This window comes from Malania oleifera, chromosome 5, assembly GCF_029873635.1.
Source record: "Malania oleifera isolate guangnan ecotype guangnan chromosome 5, ASM2987363v1, whole genome shotgun sequence".
In the NCBI taxonomy this organism is placed as follows: Eukaryota; Viridiplantae; Streptophyta; class Magnoliopsida; order Santalales; family Ximeniaceae; genus Malania; species Malania oleifera.
Window position 1 is genome coordinate 1,287,336 of NC_080421.1, and position 16,927 is coordinate 1,304,262.

At 38.6% G+C, this 16,927-nt stretch overlaps 2 protein-coding genes across 2 annotated transcripts in view; both read right to left on the reverse strand.

The window, feature by feature from the left end:
- Positions 1–3,073: 3,073 nt before the first annotated feature.
- Positions 3,074–4,015, reverse strand: LOC131155057 (zinc finger protein ZAT3-like; the record flags this gene model as incomplete). Its single annotated transcript, XM_058107965.1, has 2 exons — positions 3,074–3,327; positions 3,373–4,015. Coding segments are annotated over 2 exons (897 nt in total), but the record flags the coding sequence as incomplete, so codon positions are not given.
- A 1,542-nt stretch (positions 4,016–5,557) lies between these two features.
- The window catches only part of LOC131156553 (uncharacterized), a 30,836-nt gene continuing 19,466 nt past the window's right edge, over positions 5,558–16,927 (reverse strand). The window contains exon 4 of the mRNA XM_058110335.1: positions 5,558–5,881. Coding sequence (XP_057966318.1) covers positions 5,802–5,881 — 80 coding nt within the window. The 3' untranslated portion in view covers positions 5,558–5,801. The remainder of the gene's footprint in view (positions 5,882–16,927) is intronic.

Below are 16,927 nucleotides of genomic sequence, written 5' to 3' on the forward strand. Positions count from 1 at the left end.
ATACAACCTCAACCTCCCAAAGCCTACCCCCTCCAATAATGTATATATATGGTGGCGACTGGAGGGGGAACAGGCCATGGCCCCCCTTGAAATTTCAACACACATACGAAGGGCAGTGCAGGTCTACATATGTTGCTTATAAAGGGAGCACCAATGATCCTTTTGTACACAACAATTTTCAAAAAAAAAAAAAAAAACTGACTAGAAGTATTTGGTCAATTAAGCAGAAAAAAAAAAAAAAAATTGTGGCATGCCTCGATCAAACTTAGCCTGCAAACAAAAAAAAAAAGACACTGGCGGCAAATCAACATCAAAAATCAAAATGAAGACGTCAACATCAAGAACAACAGAACATGGAATATATAGTTCATATGGCCAGCACCCAGTTTGCAAGCGTGCAGCTCAATCATTTAATATGATCAAATGACCCAATGAAGGATGGTTGCTTATGTGATCTAATTGTTCTGAATTCAACCTATAAAATTCTGCACAAAGAAATATTTAAAAAGTACAATGAGTTACTATTACACGCATACAAATAGAGACGCATGCATACACACTAATATCCTAATAATTTAGCTTCGTTATAAATGGTGACATGAAACTGTTAATCAATAACCAACCTTATGACTGGATTGGAAAACAAAATAAAATGAAAGTAAGAATGGTGATTGGATCTTTCTTGGAACTTGCCCACCATGTTTGCACTAAAATAATTTTTTTTTAAAAAAATTAAATTAACAAAGACCTTGCTAAATCTGAATTACTGTATCTGGGTGGTGGTGTTAAATTAAGAATTCCTCTAACTTGCAGTCCACACAAACCCCTCTTGCAGCTAATGCCAAACTAATTAATTATATATTTATTAATTATAGTATGGCCCAAATGATGTGTATGTTGAGGCTGACCTCTGCATCCACTTTCTTTCCTATTTGATTCTCACCCATTAAAGGTTTCTCATCCTCCTAAAGTATGCATCTTTTATTATACATTGGCCATGTAAAGGGAATTGGATTTCCACTTTGGGTTACAGAACAAAACAAAAAAAAAACCTGCACAGCCTGCAAATTGATGAAGTAATCAAAATTGTCTTTTGTACTGTAAAGGAGCAAAAAAAATGATTAATTACACTAGAAGGGTTTAAACTCATTATTTCATTTTTGTTTTTTTTTTTTTTTGAAGACTGATTTTTGTTTTCTCTCTTGAAAAAATTGGACTATGAAATTTTTACATGACTCTTGTTGCAAAAGTGACGAGATGGATATCTAATGTGGATGACACATGAGCAAGAAGCAATCATATTTGAAGAGTTTATGATTTTACTTCATTTTTATTTTAGAGATTAATGGGCCAATTTTTCTTCTGAAGTTGTAGCACCAAGTTATTGGATAAAAGTTTAAACTCCGCAAATATAATAACTCTTTCGGATGATGTCTTCATTCCAATCAAATTTTGGTTTTACATTTCAGCATAGTCCTAATTTAATTTACCCCTTAAAATCAATAATTTCAAAGGCTATGAGACCACGAAATGCAATGCATATACAAGATATACTTGAATAATTTTATTCCTTCATGCTGATTTTAAACTCGCACAAACAGAGATACAACCACCAAAAGGTCTAAAAGTAGGAAGAGATTAGGTGGGAAATTAGGTTATGCAAATGCATCAAAAATTAATGAAGTCAAATCTCAATTATTTGGGTTAATTATTTGTGTGTGTGTGTTTGTGTGCATAAATATATGTGCAGTCGACTGCACGAGCCTATAGATTCAATCCAAGATACCAATGGGATTCATAAAGGATTATCATAATCCCATTTTTCTATACTTGGAATGGAGATTCTTTCACTTCACTTATTTTAAAACTAATAGAAAAACTATTAATTATGCTGTCAAGTAGAGTTGAGGAAATAATGGTCAATGAAATTTTATATTTATTTTAATCTGGTTGAATATGAGAGAGCAATATGATTTAAGTATGCAGGGGGGGTATGGGTGTGTGTGTGTGTGTGTGTGTGTAGATTTAATTGTATACCTATAAATGTATATTCTGCAAACACTTTGGCTGTTGACAAAGTGTTCATTCTATATTCTGCTCGCTGCATAATTTGAATTGGTCAGTGAGAACAACATTTGGGCCTAAACTGCTATGTCTCTTTAACTTTGCTCAGTTAGCCATATATAATTGTACACCATTCTTAAACCCTTGCCTATTTCATCAAAACATACAATGTAAACTATAAATAAATCAATGAAACATTTTTTGTAAGGATCAGATTGACCTTAATTATATATTCAGTGGGGCTATAATTGGAAAAATATATTAAGCCTCCCTCAAGAAGCAAATAAGGGCAGTGCTAGGAATAGTCGTGATCTAAGCCCGAGGCTCAGACGAATTTTTTGTGTAATACACACAGTACTACTAAAGAGAAACATAGTAAACAAAAAATATTAAGACCCCGACACAAGGCAGCCCTTTGTCCTTCCCAAACCAGGGGTTAAAATTGGGTACTCCTTTCATGTAGCACAATAATAAACACGTAATACTTGTAGAGTTGCAGCTACATGGACGAACAATTCCCCTAAATAATTTCATCAATAAATGTATAAACATATATACAAGTCTATCACACAATGTTCTTAAATTATTAAAGAATATATATAGCAGCAGCCAAATCAACTATACCAAGCCGAGGCCCAAATTTGACTATAGCTGTTAATATATAATACAAGAACAGAAACAAAGTGGTGACATAAAAGAAAGAGAAGATCCAGCAATCTCAATAAACAAACATTGTTATATAAATGAATGGAGTCGGTGACTATAAGTCATGATCAGAAGTATTTATCTGAGTTATGTGTACAAAGAAAGAAAAGACATGTTAGGTCTCCCACTTTTGGAGCCAACATGAACCAGCAAAAGCCCTTTTCCCAAGTCAAATACCAATGATATCCATACTCAGAAGATATCATTTACAATTCAGATCATATTGATGATGCAATAAAAATAGATCATCTCCTCCTACACTTATTCCTACTCCTACTCCAACTCCTATTCCTATCATCATCAATCAAATGCCCAGTCTCAAATCCAAACTCAGCCCAGATGAACAATAAGAAGATGACTCATCATCCTCCTCCTCCTCCAATGGGGCTGGCATGTTAAGGTCCAGCCCACCAAAAAGCCCATCTTTTGGAGCAAATACGTTGAGCCCATGGCCCATTGATGGGTCCTCCCCTCTCTCCCAATGGCACCTCTTGTGCCCTCCCAAAGCCTGCCCGCTTGAAAATGCCTTCAAACATATGCTGCACTTGTGCTTGTGCCCTCCTCCAATACCCAAACCCAACCCCAAACCCGAACCTGAACCACCCGAACCCATCCTCTCATCCCCTTCTCCTCCTCCTCCTCCACCGCCGTCGTCGTCCTCCCCGCCGCCGCCACCGTCATCCTCACCGTCGCTTCTTGCAATGGCAAAACAGCCCTTCACGTTCTTGTGGCTCGCTCTGTGCCCGCCGAGAGCCTGGTGAGACCCAAACACCTTCTTGCAACTGGAGCACTCGAACCTGCCGCAACTCGGGTCGCCGCCCGCCGCTAAGGCGGGTGCGGATTCCAGGTCGGGCTCCGGCGGCAGCGCAACCAAGGGCACGGCCATCGCGGGCCCGTTCGCCAGCATCAGAAGGGACATCGCGACCTCGTGGTCCTCCTCCGTCGACGGAGACGGAGACGGCGGACGCCGGAGATTGGGCGGGGGATTAATGCCGCGCCACTGGCGCTCCGGGTGGCACCTCATGTGGCCGAACAGGGCCTTCCATGACCAGAATTTCTTGCCGCACTCGCTGCAGGGGCGGGTGATTTTGGGGGCAGACGGGTCGGGTTTTTTGGCTGGTTTGGGGCGGGGGACGGCGGCGGAACTCGAACCGGCAAGTGGGTTATCGATTCGGAGCACTTTGGATCGTTTTTTTCTGGGATTTTGGTGGTGAGGTCGGAAATCGGAGGGCGGGGGCGGAGAAGGGAATATTGCGACGATTTGTTGATTTTGGGCGCAGGAGGAAGAAGAAGGATGAAGAGGAGGAGGAGGAGGAGGAGGAGGAGGAGGAGGGGGGGGGGGGGAAGTGGAAATCTTGGGCGGCCCTCATCACTGGAATTAATGGAGGAGGATTAGTGTCAGTGGGAAAGTGAAGATTCAGGAAAGAAAAAAAGTAGAAGAATGGGAATGGGGTGGGTTTTGTAGGCGGCGGTTAGCGGTTACTAGGAGATGATGGGTAGTTACTTTGTTCCATTTCGCTGCTCCAGTGCTTGCAGTGGTGGCGGTTGCCTTTTTGGTTTGATCTTTGTGAAATACCAAATTTAGCCCTCTTTTTAGTTGTACTTCTTCTTGCCAGGTGGTGGCAATTTGGGGATTCTGCGAGCCCCTAATTAACCTCACGTGAAAAAGCCTCTGGAATTTGGAAAACACCATAAATTTATTGGTTTTTTATGTTTTTTTCAAATTGAAAAAATAAGAAAAGCAAATTCTTTTGAAGAAATTTATCACAAGAATTTTTCAAAATTCTATAATATTAGAGGGGCCACGTAATACCAAATATTTTGTTACTTGGATTTTTTTAAATTAATTAAAGACTACGATAGCTTTAATCATTATCTAATATTAAAAAAAGAAAAAAAAAATACTGAGAACCACTTATTCAAAGTAAAATTTACTTTTTACCGCTATCATTATTATTATTATTATTATTATTTTTGCATCAGCTGTTTCTCAAACTTCAGAGTATCACAGTACTGCTCCCAAGATCTCCCAATTAGAAAAATGGTAAAACATATATGCAAGCATGGTATGCAAAAATGAAACAATTCCATAGTGGAGTAAGATTAAAAAAAAAATAGCAAACATTATCCGTGACAGGAACGTTTGCTTGTGGGTATTCACCAGGTAAATCTAGAAGAGGGCCGATTTGAGACGAAAAAATATATTTTTCACTTATTTATTTCATATAGACTTTATATCATAAAATTTATCCCAAAAATGTTTAACTACTAATAAACTGGGATAGAATATTTACCAACCCAAATCCATTTACACCCCGACTCGCCATTAAGTCCCAACTACTCGAGACATTCTCCGCTTGCTTCTCTAAAAGGGCGTATAAATAAAATCAAACCTCAAAACTCTGATGAGCCAGTAATTTTTATTATTTAAACATTTATGGAGAGAAATATTACATCTATACAGATAATCAATAGAGTATATATTTTATATTTTTAAAATTGATATTTATTATTAGTTTATGATCAAAACAAACTTTAAGATGATCTCAAGTTACAAAAACTCGCAGTCTAGTCAGACTTAGATTTGACAATTATAAGATTGATCCAGTTGTTCATATTTCCACTCAATTTTTTTCCTGTAGACTCAGACTTGAACGGATTTCTGTGAAATCCTGATAAACCTCTCAACATTTAGAAAACTATAGAATAAACACACACTGTAACTGAAGAAGCACAAAAACAAAAACAAAGAGAACGCACATGTACGCAAATTTTAAACGAGCAACAATGGTGAAAATAGCAACTGCCATACATTATATAAAGCGGCAGACATACGGTTAAAATTAGGTTCTGTAATTGTCAATAGCCTTCACACCTGAAGAAGACATTTCCAGCAGAATATAGTTACAATGGTGGCAGCTGCCAGTCGTCAGAAAGCCATGGAGAAAGGATCAAATGGGTGTCATATTGAGCAGTCTTAGGCAAACAATGCTTCAGGGTGTCTAGTCTGCCCTCCATGGTTTCCTCAGTCCTCATTGTGTTGACTGTGCTTTTAAATCCCTCGTGGATTTTCCCAAGACATTCAAAAGCCGGACTCGTTCGAGCTCCTTTCCTGTAGAAAATGGGAAATAAATCAAGCAGATTAAAACAAATTGGCTCCTCAATGTCGCGGCGTGCCAGAAAAAATGGCCAAAACTGATCGAGACATGCTAGCTGCAGTAGAATAACACAAGGCACAATATTTCAGTTTATGAAAATATAAAACAATGAGATGGGCCTTATAATTGCCAGCACCCTATTCCAGGTTTATTAATGGAGTTTTTTGGAGCAGCTGGGAGAAATTGAAGGGAAATATTTGTAGAATCTCTTAAAATTATAAAGTCAGCACAAGGATGCAGGACGCATAAGGATCATCTGGTAAGGTAGCAATGGCTTGCACTACCTAGACTTCCACAGAAATTGATTAAATCTTACCTATCTAATTGGTACTTGCTTGAACTTGCATCTGCCCCCATATTTGCTCTCCAGTCAAAAATAAATTAAGTGTCAATTCCACATATCTAGTTCCCACCCAGTTGACAGTTCTCTAGAATTGATAAAGCCTAGGTGTCCTCATTTTGATGGTTGTTCAAATCCTCATTTTTTCTTAGAATGGTTGGATGAGATGGAGAAATTATATAAATTGGCATGGATTTTGTGAAAGCTATAGTATTTACTTTGCTAAATCAAACTTCTTTTAGCAAAGCAATTCTAGCAAAAAGTTTGAAGGGGCAAAAATTATCTTAGAGATGACATTTAAGGCTGTTATCTTGCGGTCTGAAATAAGGTGTAGTTTAAAAGAGAACTATGCCACACATTCTTACAGGAAGTGCATCATCTGTACAGTCCTAGGCAACTTTTTCTAATGTCACAGATTATTATCTTAACCTTAAAGACATCATGTGTAGGATGTGTTCTTAGCAAGGAACCTAGAGTGGTAATTATGTCTAAAAAAGGGTCGACAGATGAAATCAGAGAGCATAATATTTTGGAAATCTTAAAACAACCCACCATTCTATTAGAGGCTTACGACATGGCTTTCAAAGCTGAAAGATTTCTCCAGCCACCCACCCATAACACCACTTCTAATGTTCAAGAGCTTCATCTGCCTTAAATCAATTTCCAAGTGGTCAAGAGGTAATCATAGACCCACTGATGCTGGACAACATCAAGGACTTGCAGCCAAGGGAAAAATTAGAAGAGATAAAGGAGAGAAGAGAAAGGGAAGAACAAGGAAGAAAGGGATACAATTTTTGTGTTTTTTTTTTTTTTTTGGGGTGGGGGGGGGGGGGGGGGTGTGTGAAGGGAGGGGAAGGAAAACACACGTTACACGCGCTCAATTCTCAATTCAAATCCAACAATAACCAACTCACATGGGTTCCACACACTACTTACAAGAAAGCCTATAATACAAGAAATTATGCATACACTCCTAAAGATGCATGAAATTACAAACAAACCGCTATAATACACCAATATTACAAACAAACCCCTATAATACATCAACAAACTCCTAAAGTGCATACTATTACAAGCAAACTAAACACAAAATCAACTACTAATTAGTTAAGCAAATTTGGGTTTAGGACCTAACAATCCCTTGACCCTATTTTTTGAAATTGGCCTCCAAATTCGGTCAAAATGATCAACATCCAATACCCACTGCCCGTCCTACATCAATTCCCTCGTTCCAAAAAGAACTCGACAGAAAGTTCCAAGGAGACCTTCACCATGTTAAGAGTCATTTTGCTTCATAAGAAAGGAACCAACAATAAGCTTCAACTTGGTGAGTGGAAGAGCTCAAGATGGCACTAACTTCTTCTTGTCCATGGGGAGGGAACAAAAATTTTCTTAGGCCTCATGCTTAATCCTCCGACCAAATAACCAGTGACAGCCAGAAGGATATGACAAACTTTGTGAGGAAGGATATTAAATTGCACTATCTCAACTATTAAACCAATCTTGAAAGTAAGCAAGCAATGATCATGGACCTTCAAGTACGTATTGTTCACCCAAGATATTCTGAATGGATCTGGATGAGGTTCAACTTCCAAATTTAACTTTTTCACAGCGTCAAACTACATTTGTACAACTACAAGGATCAATACAAAGCTGCTTATGAAAAATAGTCTGGAAGATGCTAGTTCATCTCCGATCTTCGTTTTCTTCAACCTTGTGAGGGAAGAGAGCACAACCAAAGTGCTAAGCAAATTTTCATGTTGCCATCATCATCTAAATCACATGGGATTTCTGTCTCAACTTTTTTTTCCCTAATTTTTTATAGCAAAAGAAGAGATTTCATTAGAAATAGAAGAATTTACTTTTAGGAGAATAAGACATCTCCCACAAAAGTTCCAAAAAAAATCCAAAAACATACATATATATACTTTGAAATATCAAACCAAAAAATTCCTCCAATCTTGCTGAATTTCCGAAAAGCTCACTCCCTTAAAGCATCCAGAGCCAACAAACCATAGAGGCCAAATAATGAATCTACTCCCAAACCAGCTGTTTATTCAATTTCTTGTTCAACTTCAACCACTTGCATGACATCATCATCATCACCTTTTTCTGCAACAGACATGACCTGGTTAGGACATTGTGCAGCTTGATTCAAAAAACCTTGATTGAAGCACTTGATTGAAGGTTGGACTTTAGAAGTTGTTCCCGAATGCTCAAGAGTCTTCTAAGGATATTAACATGAACTCCTTTACCCAACCGCACAACTAACTTCTAGCAAAACTCCACTAGTATTCTTCTCAAACCAAAGGGTCGATGTAGCTTGAGGAGGATTACACTACAAATCCTCCTCGATCTGAGTAACAACCTGTACAGCCGTTCAGCATCCCCAACTGTACTAAGATGACATGCAGCAAACTTGGTGATAATGCTGCAATAGTTGGCATCAATCCTCTCCTATATAAAGCTACCATCACATCCTCTTTCCATTTTATGCCTATAGGAGTAGCCAAATGATAGAACCTAGTAATGTAGTCTATCACTGTCCTTTCTTCTTGCTTGAAATCAAAGATTTGCATATGAACAAACTATCAATAATTGGAATGTACAAATTGCTCTTGCATACCTTGCTTCATGTCATCCCATGTTGTAATCTCACCAAATCTCCTTCTTCTTAAGATATCTTGTCTTATCCACTAAATTCTATTTTGAAAACACAATTTTCTAGCCTCATCCATATCATACAATTAGGAATAGTGGTCCAAAGAATATACACAATCATCAAATTCTTTAGAGAACCATCACAATTAAAATCTGAAACATCTACTTTAATTCCCTAAAATGATAAGTTTGGCCTTCACACGACTCAAAAATATGAGGTGTAGACAACCCATTTTGTCCGGGCCAAATATAATAATAATAATTATTATTATTATTATTATTATTATGATTATTACAACAAAAACAAAAACAAAAAAAGGAAAAAATAAATACAAAAAAAATGTCAATAAGAGGCCACGGACACACACACACGCAGGGGAGGGGGTATTGTTCATTCGTCACCTTCACGCAACCCAGTTCCTCCCTGATCTCTCTCAATTTCTCTCCCTCTACCCTCCGCAGGCTCCCCCTCATCCTCGCACGACCTCTCATTCATCTGCTCTCCCTTTGATTCTCCCTCCTCTCGTCTCCCACATCTCCATCTTGCCGAACCACCACAGCCATCACCCTCTTTCTCCCTCACGGCCAAGCCTACAACCAAAAAAGCCACACACCCCGTCACCCTCGCCGTAGCGTCGCCACCTGCTTCCTCTCTTGTCTTAGACTCTCACCCTAGGCTGACGCTCACTCTCAGATCTCTCTGTCTTTCTCATTCTCCATTTTCTCTTTGGTTCTTCCTCTGCCTCCACACCGCAGGCACGGTCTCTCGCAGCTCACCCTCGGGATATCCCTCACCACCCCACATCTCCATTTGCGGCTCTGCACATCCTCGCCCCACACAGCTGCCAGAGCACCCCACAAACCTCTTACCCACAGCTTGCTCCAACCATTGTCCAGCCTCACCATCATCCTCCGGATCGTTTCATCACCACCTTCTGTGCCCATCTCCACCGTCGCTTCGGCTCTCCCTGGCAACCCAGCTCCACCATCATCTTGAGGTCTCCCAGCATTCTCTCGTTCCATTCCTACGCACGGCCTTTCCCTCACACTGGCGCCACCACCGTGAGCACGCCCAACTCCATCCAACATTTTCACCATCTCCACGGACGCAAGGCTCGTCAAGCTCACCCAACACCTCCACACCTCCGTCTCCGGCAACTCCCCAAACCTCGCCGTCTCCCTCCTGCGGATCCAACTCTCCCGTCTCTCTCTGTGTCTCATCCATACACAGAGGGGGGTTCTCGACTTTCTCTTACTTTGACTCCCCATACATACCTCACTGATCTCCCACTCTCCACTATCTCCCAGTTCACTCTCAGACACTTTCACTGGCACGGTCTTCTTCGCTGACCAACCCCTTTCACCGCAACCACCTGCAAGCGCCACCAGCGATCCCGACCCTATCTGCAACTCCAACCACCTCACCCTTTCGTCTCCAGTCGCAGCTACATCGATTTTGAAGGTCCCTTTCTCATGCTCTTTCAAGCAGAACTTGGCACCTACAAGAATCTCAAATCCGAGTTCAGTTTCTTTGTCTGTCAAGGGAATTAGTTATCCATCACTCAAGTTGCAACCAAGGCAATCCCGCTTACAAGTTTCCTAAGCTGCCAAACCAGAGATTGTGAACAAGGTGTGTGAAATAGTCAAAAAACAGTTTCATGCACTCATAGTGAAGGCTCGTCAAACTGTTGTCGTTTTTGTGGGGTATGGCACCTTTGACATGAACTGTAAAACGGGTCTTAAAGAAGACGCTTGCAAACTATTTGATGAAATGCCTGAACTGGATATTGTAAAAGAGAGTGTGTTTTGCACCAACTATTACAAACACAACCCACACTCTTACCCACACCTTCACACACCATTACACACTTTCACACACTAACTTACTAATTTACATACTAACTCATATACTAACTTTTACTAACCCATTTATCTACTTGCTTGCTAACTTATACTAACTCATACTAACCCATTTATTACTTGTTCACTAACTCATTTATTTACTGGCTTACTAACTCCCACTAACTCTTACTAACCCATTTATTTACTTGCTTACTAACATTTACTTACTTGCTTACTAACATTTACTTACTTGCATACTAACTCATACTAACTTGCATACTAACTCATTTACTTACTTGCATACTAACCCATTTATTTACTCACACACTAACATTTACTAACTTGCCTACTAGTTAGTATACTAACTCATTTACTTACTTGCATACTAACCCATTTATTTACTCACATACTAACATTTACTAACTTGCTTACTAACTCATTTATTTTATTTTATTTTGTATACTAACTCATTTGCTTACGTGTATACTAACTCATTTACTAATTTGTGAACTAACTCATCTATTTACTTGTACACACATTCATGCACACACTTACACACACTCATGCACGCACCGGTCTTTACATACATTCATGCACACACTTCTTTACACACATTCATGCACACACTTCTATACACACTCATGCACACACTCTTACACACACATTAGCACACACTACCACACTGCTACATGTGCCAAGATTAGGGCGATCCATGCCGTTGATCTTGGCTCGCCGAAGCGGTCGTAGCTAAATTGAGACCGAAAGGTTAATCGGGTGCTCGTCGTGAGATCTTACAGTTTCCATTGGCGAGTCCACCCCCAGAGCCTCTCACACTTTTATTTATCATTTTTCTTCTTTTCTTTTATTTTTGCTTATGAATGTTCCGGTGCCAACACTTTCACGGTGGACCCACTAGGCCGGTTTCAAGCCGGTTTTCTCATTTTGTTGATTTTGTTTATCCATGTATTATATCATTTAATTGTTTTAAAAACTCCAACAAATATGAAAAATCACAAAAGTTTAAAAAATCCAGAAAATCATAAAAATATTTCTGACTTGATTCTCACCGTTTTCCTTAATTGTCTTTATGTTATTTAATTGTTTAGGAATTCGGGAAAAATATGAAAAAATCATAAACATCATAATAATCAAAGAAAACATCAAAAAAATGTTTTTGGTGTCCAAAAAATTGTTTTGCAAACTTTTCATCCCAAATGAGTTTTAAAATCTCCCAGAAAGATTTGGAAAATACTATTTGATACTTTGAAAAATCCTATGGGGTTTGTGAAGCAATTCTGGGAGTTATTTTTTGTAAAAATATTTTCTTGATTTTCTTTCCTATGATTGCAACAAAAAGGGTATGAGCTTTTTAAACTTCACGTACCCCAGTTCTGAGGGAATATGTACATATTATATATTCAGTGTTGTCCATTTATTTGCATTTTTGTTCATGCATGTGCATTCCATAAATTCACAAATGGGAGTAAAATAAAAGGCTTTTTGAATTAAATTTGGGATAATTTTCGATTAATTAGGTACTGTTCGTAAGAACAAAAGCGTAGGGGGTGCTAATACATTCCCCTTGCGTAACCGAACTCCCAAACCCGACTCTGGTAGCGCAGACCGATTCTACCCTTAACTAGGTAGTAATCAAGTGTTCTAACCACACTAAAAGGTTTGTGGCGACTCCATCACACTATGTTTTCTACGAAAATATCATTTTTAAAATCACACATTTTCATCCCAAGTTCGCATCCGGGAACGGGATAGCAGCTACACCACTTTACTATTTGGTAGGAAAATCAATGGACCCCTTTCACAAGGATGCAACTTTAGTTATTAGTCTATTCAAAGCATAGTTGTAGTCTCCAAGGCATTCTCCATGTTCTGTACCCTACCAGCCAGACAATAGCTTCACTTTTGCAAACTCCTCAACATTAGTCACCATGCAGCTACATACATACATACATACATATATTGCAATTATTCATTACCAAGGACCCTTAACACAATTTCTAACATTTTTCAGTATAATTATGCAAAACCACCAACCTTATTCCCAATTTCTCAAGAAATATCTTCAATTAAACTTTAATCTGGAGTATCAACCAGAGATCAAGTAATTTCATTCTAAAATGCGGCAATGAAATATGATGCTTGATGCTGACAATGACAATTTCTAGCTCGTCATATAAAAATATCATGTTGCATATCACAATAGCAGGAGAAAACCCAAAAAATCGCGGCTGGAACCAACTTCTCACAAGTATGGAAGTTGCAGGAGTTTCTAGGAGTTCTCAATGCACACTTTGCTGGCACATGGGGGTGCTCCGCTGAAGGTGACCATCCAGCAATGACCTATGGAGCGAAGGTAGATCAGAAGATGCTAATTGCATCGATGATGGTGAGTGCAGAAATAATTTGAGGAACATTGAGATTTGAAAGAGGTGACCAGCTGGGGAATTATTCTAGGACATATGAGGGCCACATGGCTTGTTTGGGGAGCGGCTTTTCAGAGTTTCTGTTTTAAATGGTAGTGGCGGTGCTGCAAAATTTCAATTGGAAAGTGGAACTTGAAATTTGAGGGCAGCGACTGTTCTGTAATTTCAGATTTTTTTTCCCAATGGAATATTTGTGGATGAGAAGAGAGATTGACATGGGGAAAGTGATGAATGGAAAGAATAAAAGAAGAATACAGAAGAGAGGTTGCAGCAGTTTAGGATAAAAATGATGACAAACTGGGAAATAGAAATAAATCAAATAACAAAAATAGAACAAAGGGAAAGAGAAATAAGGAGAAAGAAAAAGAACGATTGAAAGGGAAATGTGGGATTGAAAATGAAAGAATGGAAATAAGTGATTAGGCTTTAATACCAAATGATGAAGACAGGCATGGAGAGATGGCAGAAAAGAACAAGGAAATTAAACAAGTGGGGGAGAAAACACGAATTCCCAATTCAAATTCGAAAATAACCACCTCTTAGATGGCATTTACACACCATTTATAAGAAATTTTATAATACAAGAAATTACATATACACCCCTAAAGATAGATAAAATTACAAACAAACCCCATAAAAACACAAATATTACAAATAAATCCCCAAAAACACATACTCCTATTACAAGCAAACTAACGGACATAATAAACTATTAACTAATTACATTTGGGTTTATGACCCAGCAATCCCTTGATTCCGTTATTTGAAATTGGTCGACAAATTGAGTCATCCAAATACCTGCTTCCTGTCCTACCTCACCCACTCAATATGCTTAAGAGAAAACTCAAATTGTTAGGATACACAATCAAATATTAGTAGTGCACATGCAAATTGTTGTTAAAATTGGGTCTCACAACTACATAAATAATTTGCATATTATTACTGCACAATTTTTTTATTCTTTTGTGGACATAAGTCATGCATCCTATCAAAATAAAGCCTTAAACTTGTACTTAGAGACCCTAAACACTGTTTGTATTTCTCCCTGAGCATGGTTGGGGAGACTTGCAATGAGCTTCAATATGAGTTGTTAACTACTAGGACAGTGTGTTTGTCAATGACGCTGCTCTTCAAGAATGAGCAACACTCCAGTTTTTGTTGAAGATTCTTTAATCGTCAAATCTATTGTTGAAAATACCCTTGAGATGCTTTCTCTTCCATGGTACATATACGCCTTCAGCCAGCAAATCTACTCCCTCCACATCTTCTTTAACCTAGTGAAACATTTTCCATCTTTCTCTAAGATGGACTAAATGCATATTTGCTCGAGTCGACAATAGATTTGGATGTTAAATTGATTTCTTGTTTGGAGAACTTGTTGTTTTATCGAAGGACATTGGAGCATTCTATGCAACTTGCAAGAGGATTTGTAGATATACTCTCCCACAAGGGATTGAATGCAATAGAGTTCATGCCACCTCTTGATTTCCCAACATATTTAACTTTGTTCCCATTCATGGAGTTAATGCCACTACGCCGCTCCAGGACTCAAGGGCAAGTTTTCTATAACGAGGAGAGTTTGGTGGAGGATGGCTTGAGGATAATTCTAGGCAATCATATTTACTTAGAAGAATTAAGCATTAGGATTTTCTTTTAAATTAGTATATTAGAAGTTTAGTTAATTTAGGGTTATTCTGTTTTAGTTGTGACGTTGGGTTTATAATTACTTTGTTTGTATAGCATTAGACAGTTATCATATCTTGAATTCAGAGCTGTTTCCCATTTCCTTCTCTCTCTCACTCAGCCCTCTCTCTCTTTTTTCCTTCCTTCCTTCTTCCCTTCTCCTCCTCCTGTTTCTCTCTGTGCTGTTTCTACTTCTGTTCTGAACTGCAACAATTTCTCCCGTCTCCCCCCTTCTTCTTTCTTCTTCTCCTATTCTCTCTGTTTCTCTCCCTGAATTCTCTCTCTTCATTCCTGTTTCTTTATTTGTCCTACATCAATTTGGTACTAGAGTAATTTTCCATTCAGTCCCACAATCTTCCATGTTGCAATCTGTAACTGCTCTACCATCACTTTGTACCTGCTATTTGTTGTCCCATAACTGCATTTGTTGGTCACATCCGTTCTTGTCAAAATTGTGGCAAGCCAGACAATTCCAACAATTTGTGCAAAGTAACCAAGGAAAATTTTAAAAATTCAAAGCGCCGTCCAGCAACCTACTAATTTTCAAAAATTAGTCAAGCTCCTCAATTTCAAACACCATTTTCCAAGCATCATTTCATGGCACCTAAATCACCATCAGCAGCAGACTCCCCCACCCAAAGGCCTTCCTCTAAAATTTCACTTTCATCTAAAAAGGTGTCTGGCCCCCACAACTCACCTGAATATTTTCTATTCAGCCTCAGCAACATCCTAAAGGCCATCACCAGAGTGCCCCGCCAACAACACATGCGACTGAAGTCCCAACACTTGAATTTTCAGTCCGCAACTTCCAGAACTGCAAGAAATTGACTCTAGCCATAATATTTTGGGTTTTTTGTCATGAGATTTTGACTCAGATTTGTGATATTTTGACCTCTACTGTAGGATCTTGGGCTGTTGATGCAAATTTCAGCATTTTGGAGATGGATCAAGCCTGCCAGCATTCAGATTGAGGCACAGGCACAATATTCTGAAATTTAGTGCAAAAAACTAAATTTGTTCACTAGGTTTTGGTGCTGGTCCGATTAAATCCACCTTTAAGCCTTTGATATATATTTGCAGGAAAATTCAGCACTGTCAGCACCCAGCACCCAGAATATCTTTTGACTCTGAGAATCTGCAGAGTATATCAGCGAGCAATTCAGAAACACAGCTTAAAAATTAAATAAATATGAATTGGGGCCACTGTTTTAATGCTTGGTAAGCTCCGAATTTGGGAAATGTTGCATGGGCTTCCCTTGTATTCAGGATACTCCTTGATCCAATGGTAAGAGAGAATTCATAGATTGGATGTTGCATCTTGATCTTTATGTCGAACACAATGGAATACCAGAACAAAGGACAAGATTTGCATCTTATAAGCTTCTGGGCTATGCAGCTGATTGGTGGGATAGAATATAATAACACCAAAGCCAACAATGTAAATCTCAGAAATTTTCCCCAACTACTATGATGAGATCGTCTTCCATATCAACAGAAGAAAGAATTCTTACTTGGGACAACAAGAGCTTCCAAATTTCAAAACAGCCTATCAAGGATGAAACAAAAATCGTTGTTATGGACTACATATATGATGGCAGAAACGAGGAAACGGCAAGTGGGCCTGAATTTATTGTTGTCATGGATTATCAATGTGGAAATGAAAGCTCCATTAGTTATGTGGATGGTAGACCACATTAAGCAAATGCAATGCAAAAAAATTCATGCCATTGAAGACTCCAAGAATAGGCAGCAAAACTCAACGTTATAATTGGGAATTCTAATTGGGGAGGGAAAAAAATTGCTTTTTAGAGGATGAAATTGTTGAATCTTGTAATTATCCAACTATCGACTTATTAGAGAGGAAAATTTCAATAATTTGTTGCTGATATTTGCATGTCAGTTGAAAGTGGACGTTGTGAAATCACAAGTTGAATGGCTCATAGAATACATCCACCTCTTGTTGTCTCATTGTAAAACTTGAGGTTGAATTTTCTCTAACAAGGGGAGTTTGATGGAGGATTACTTGTGGATAA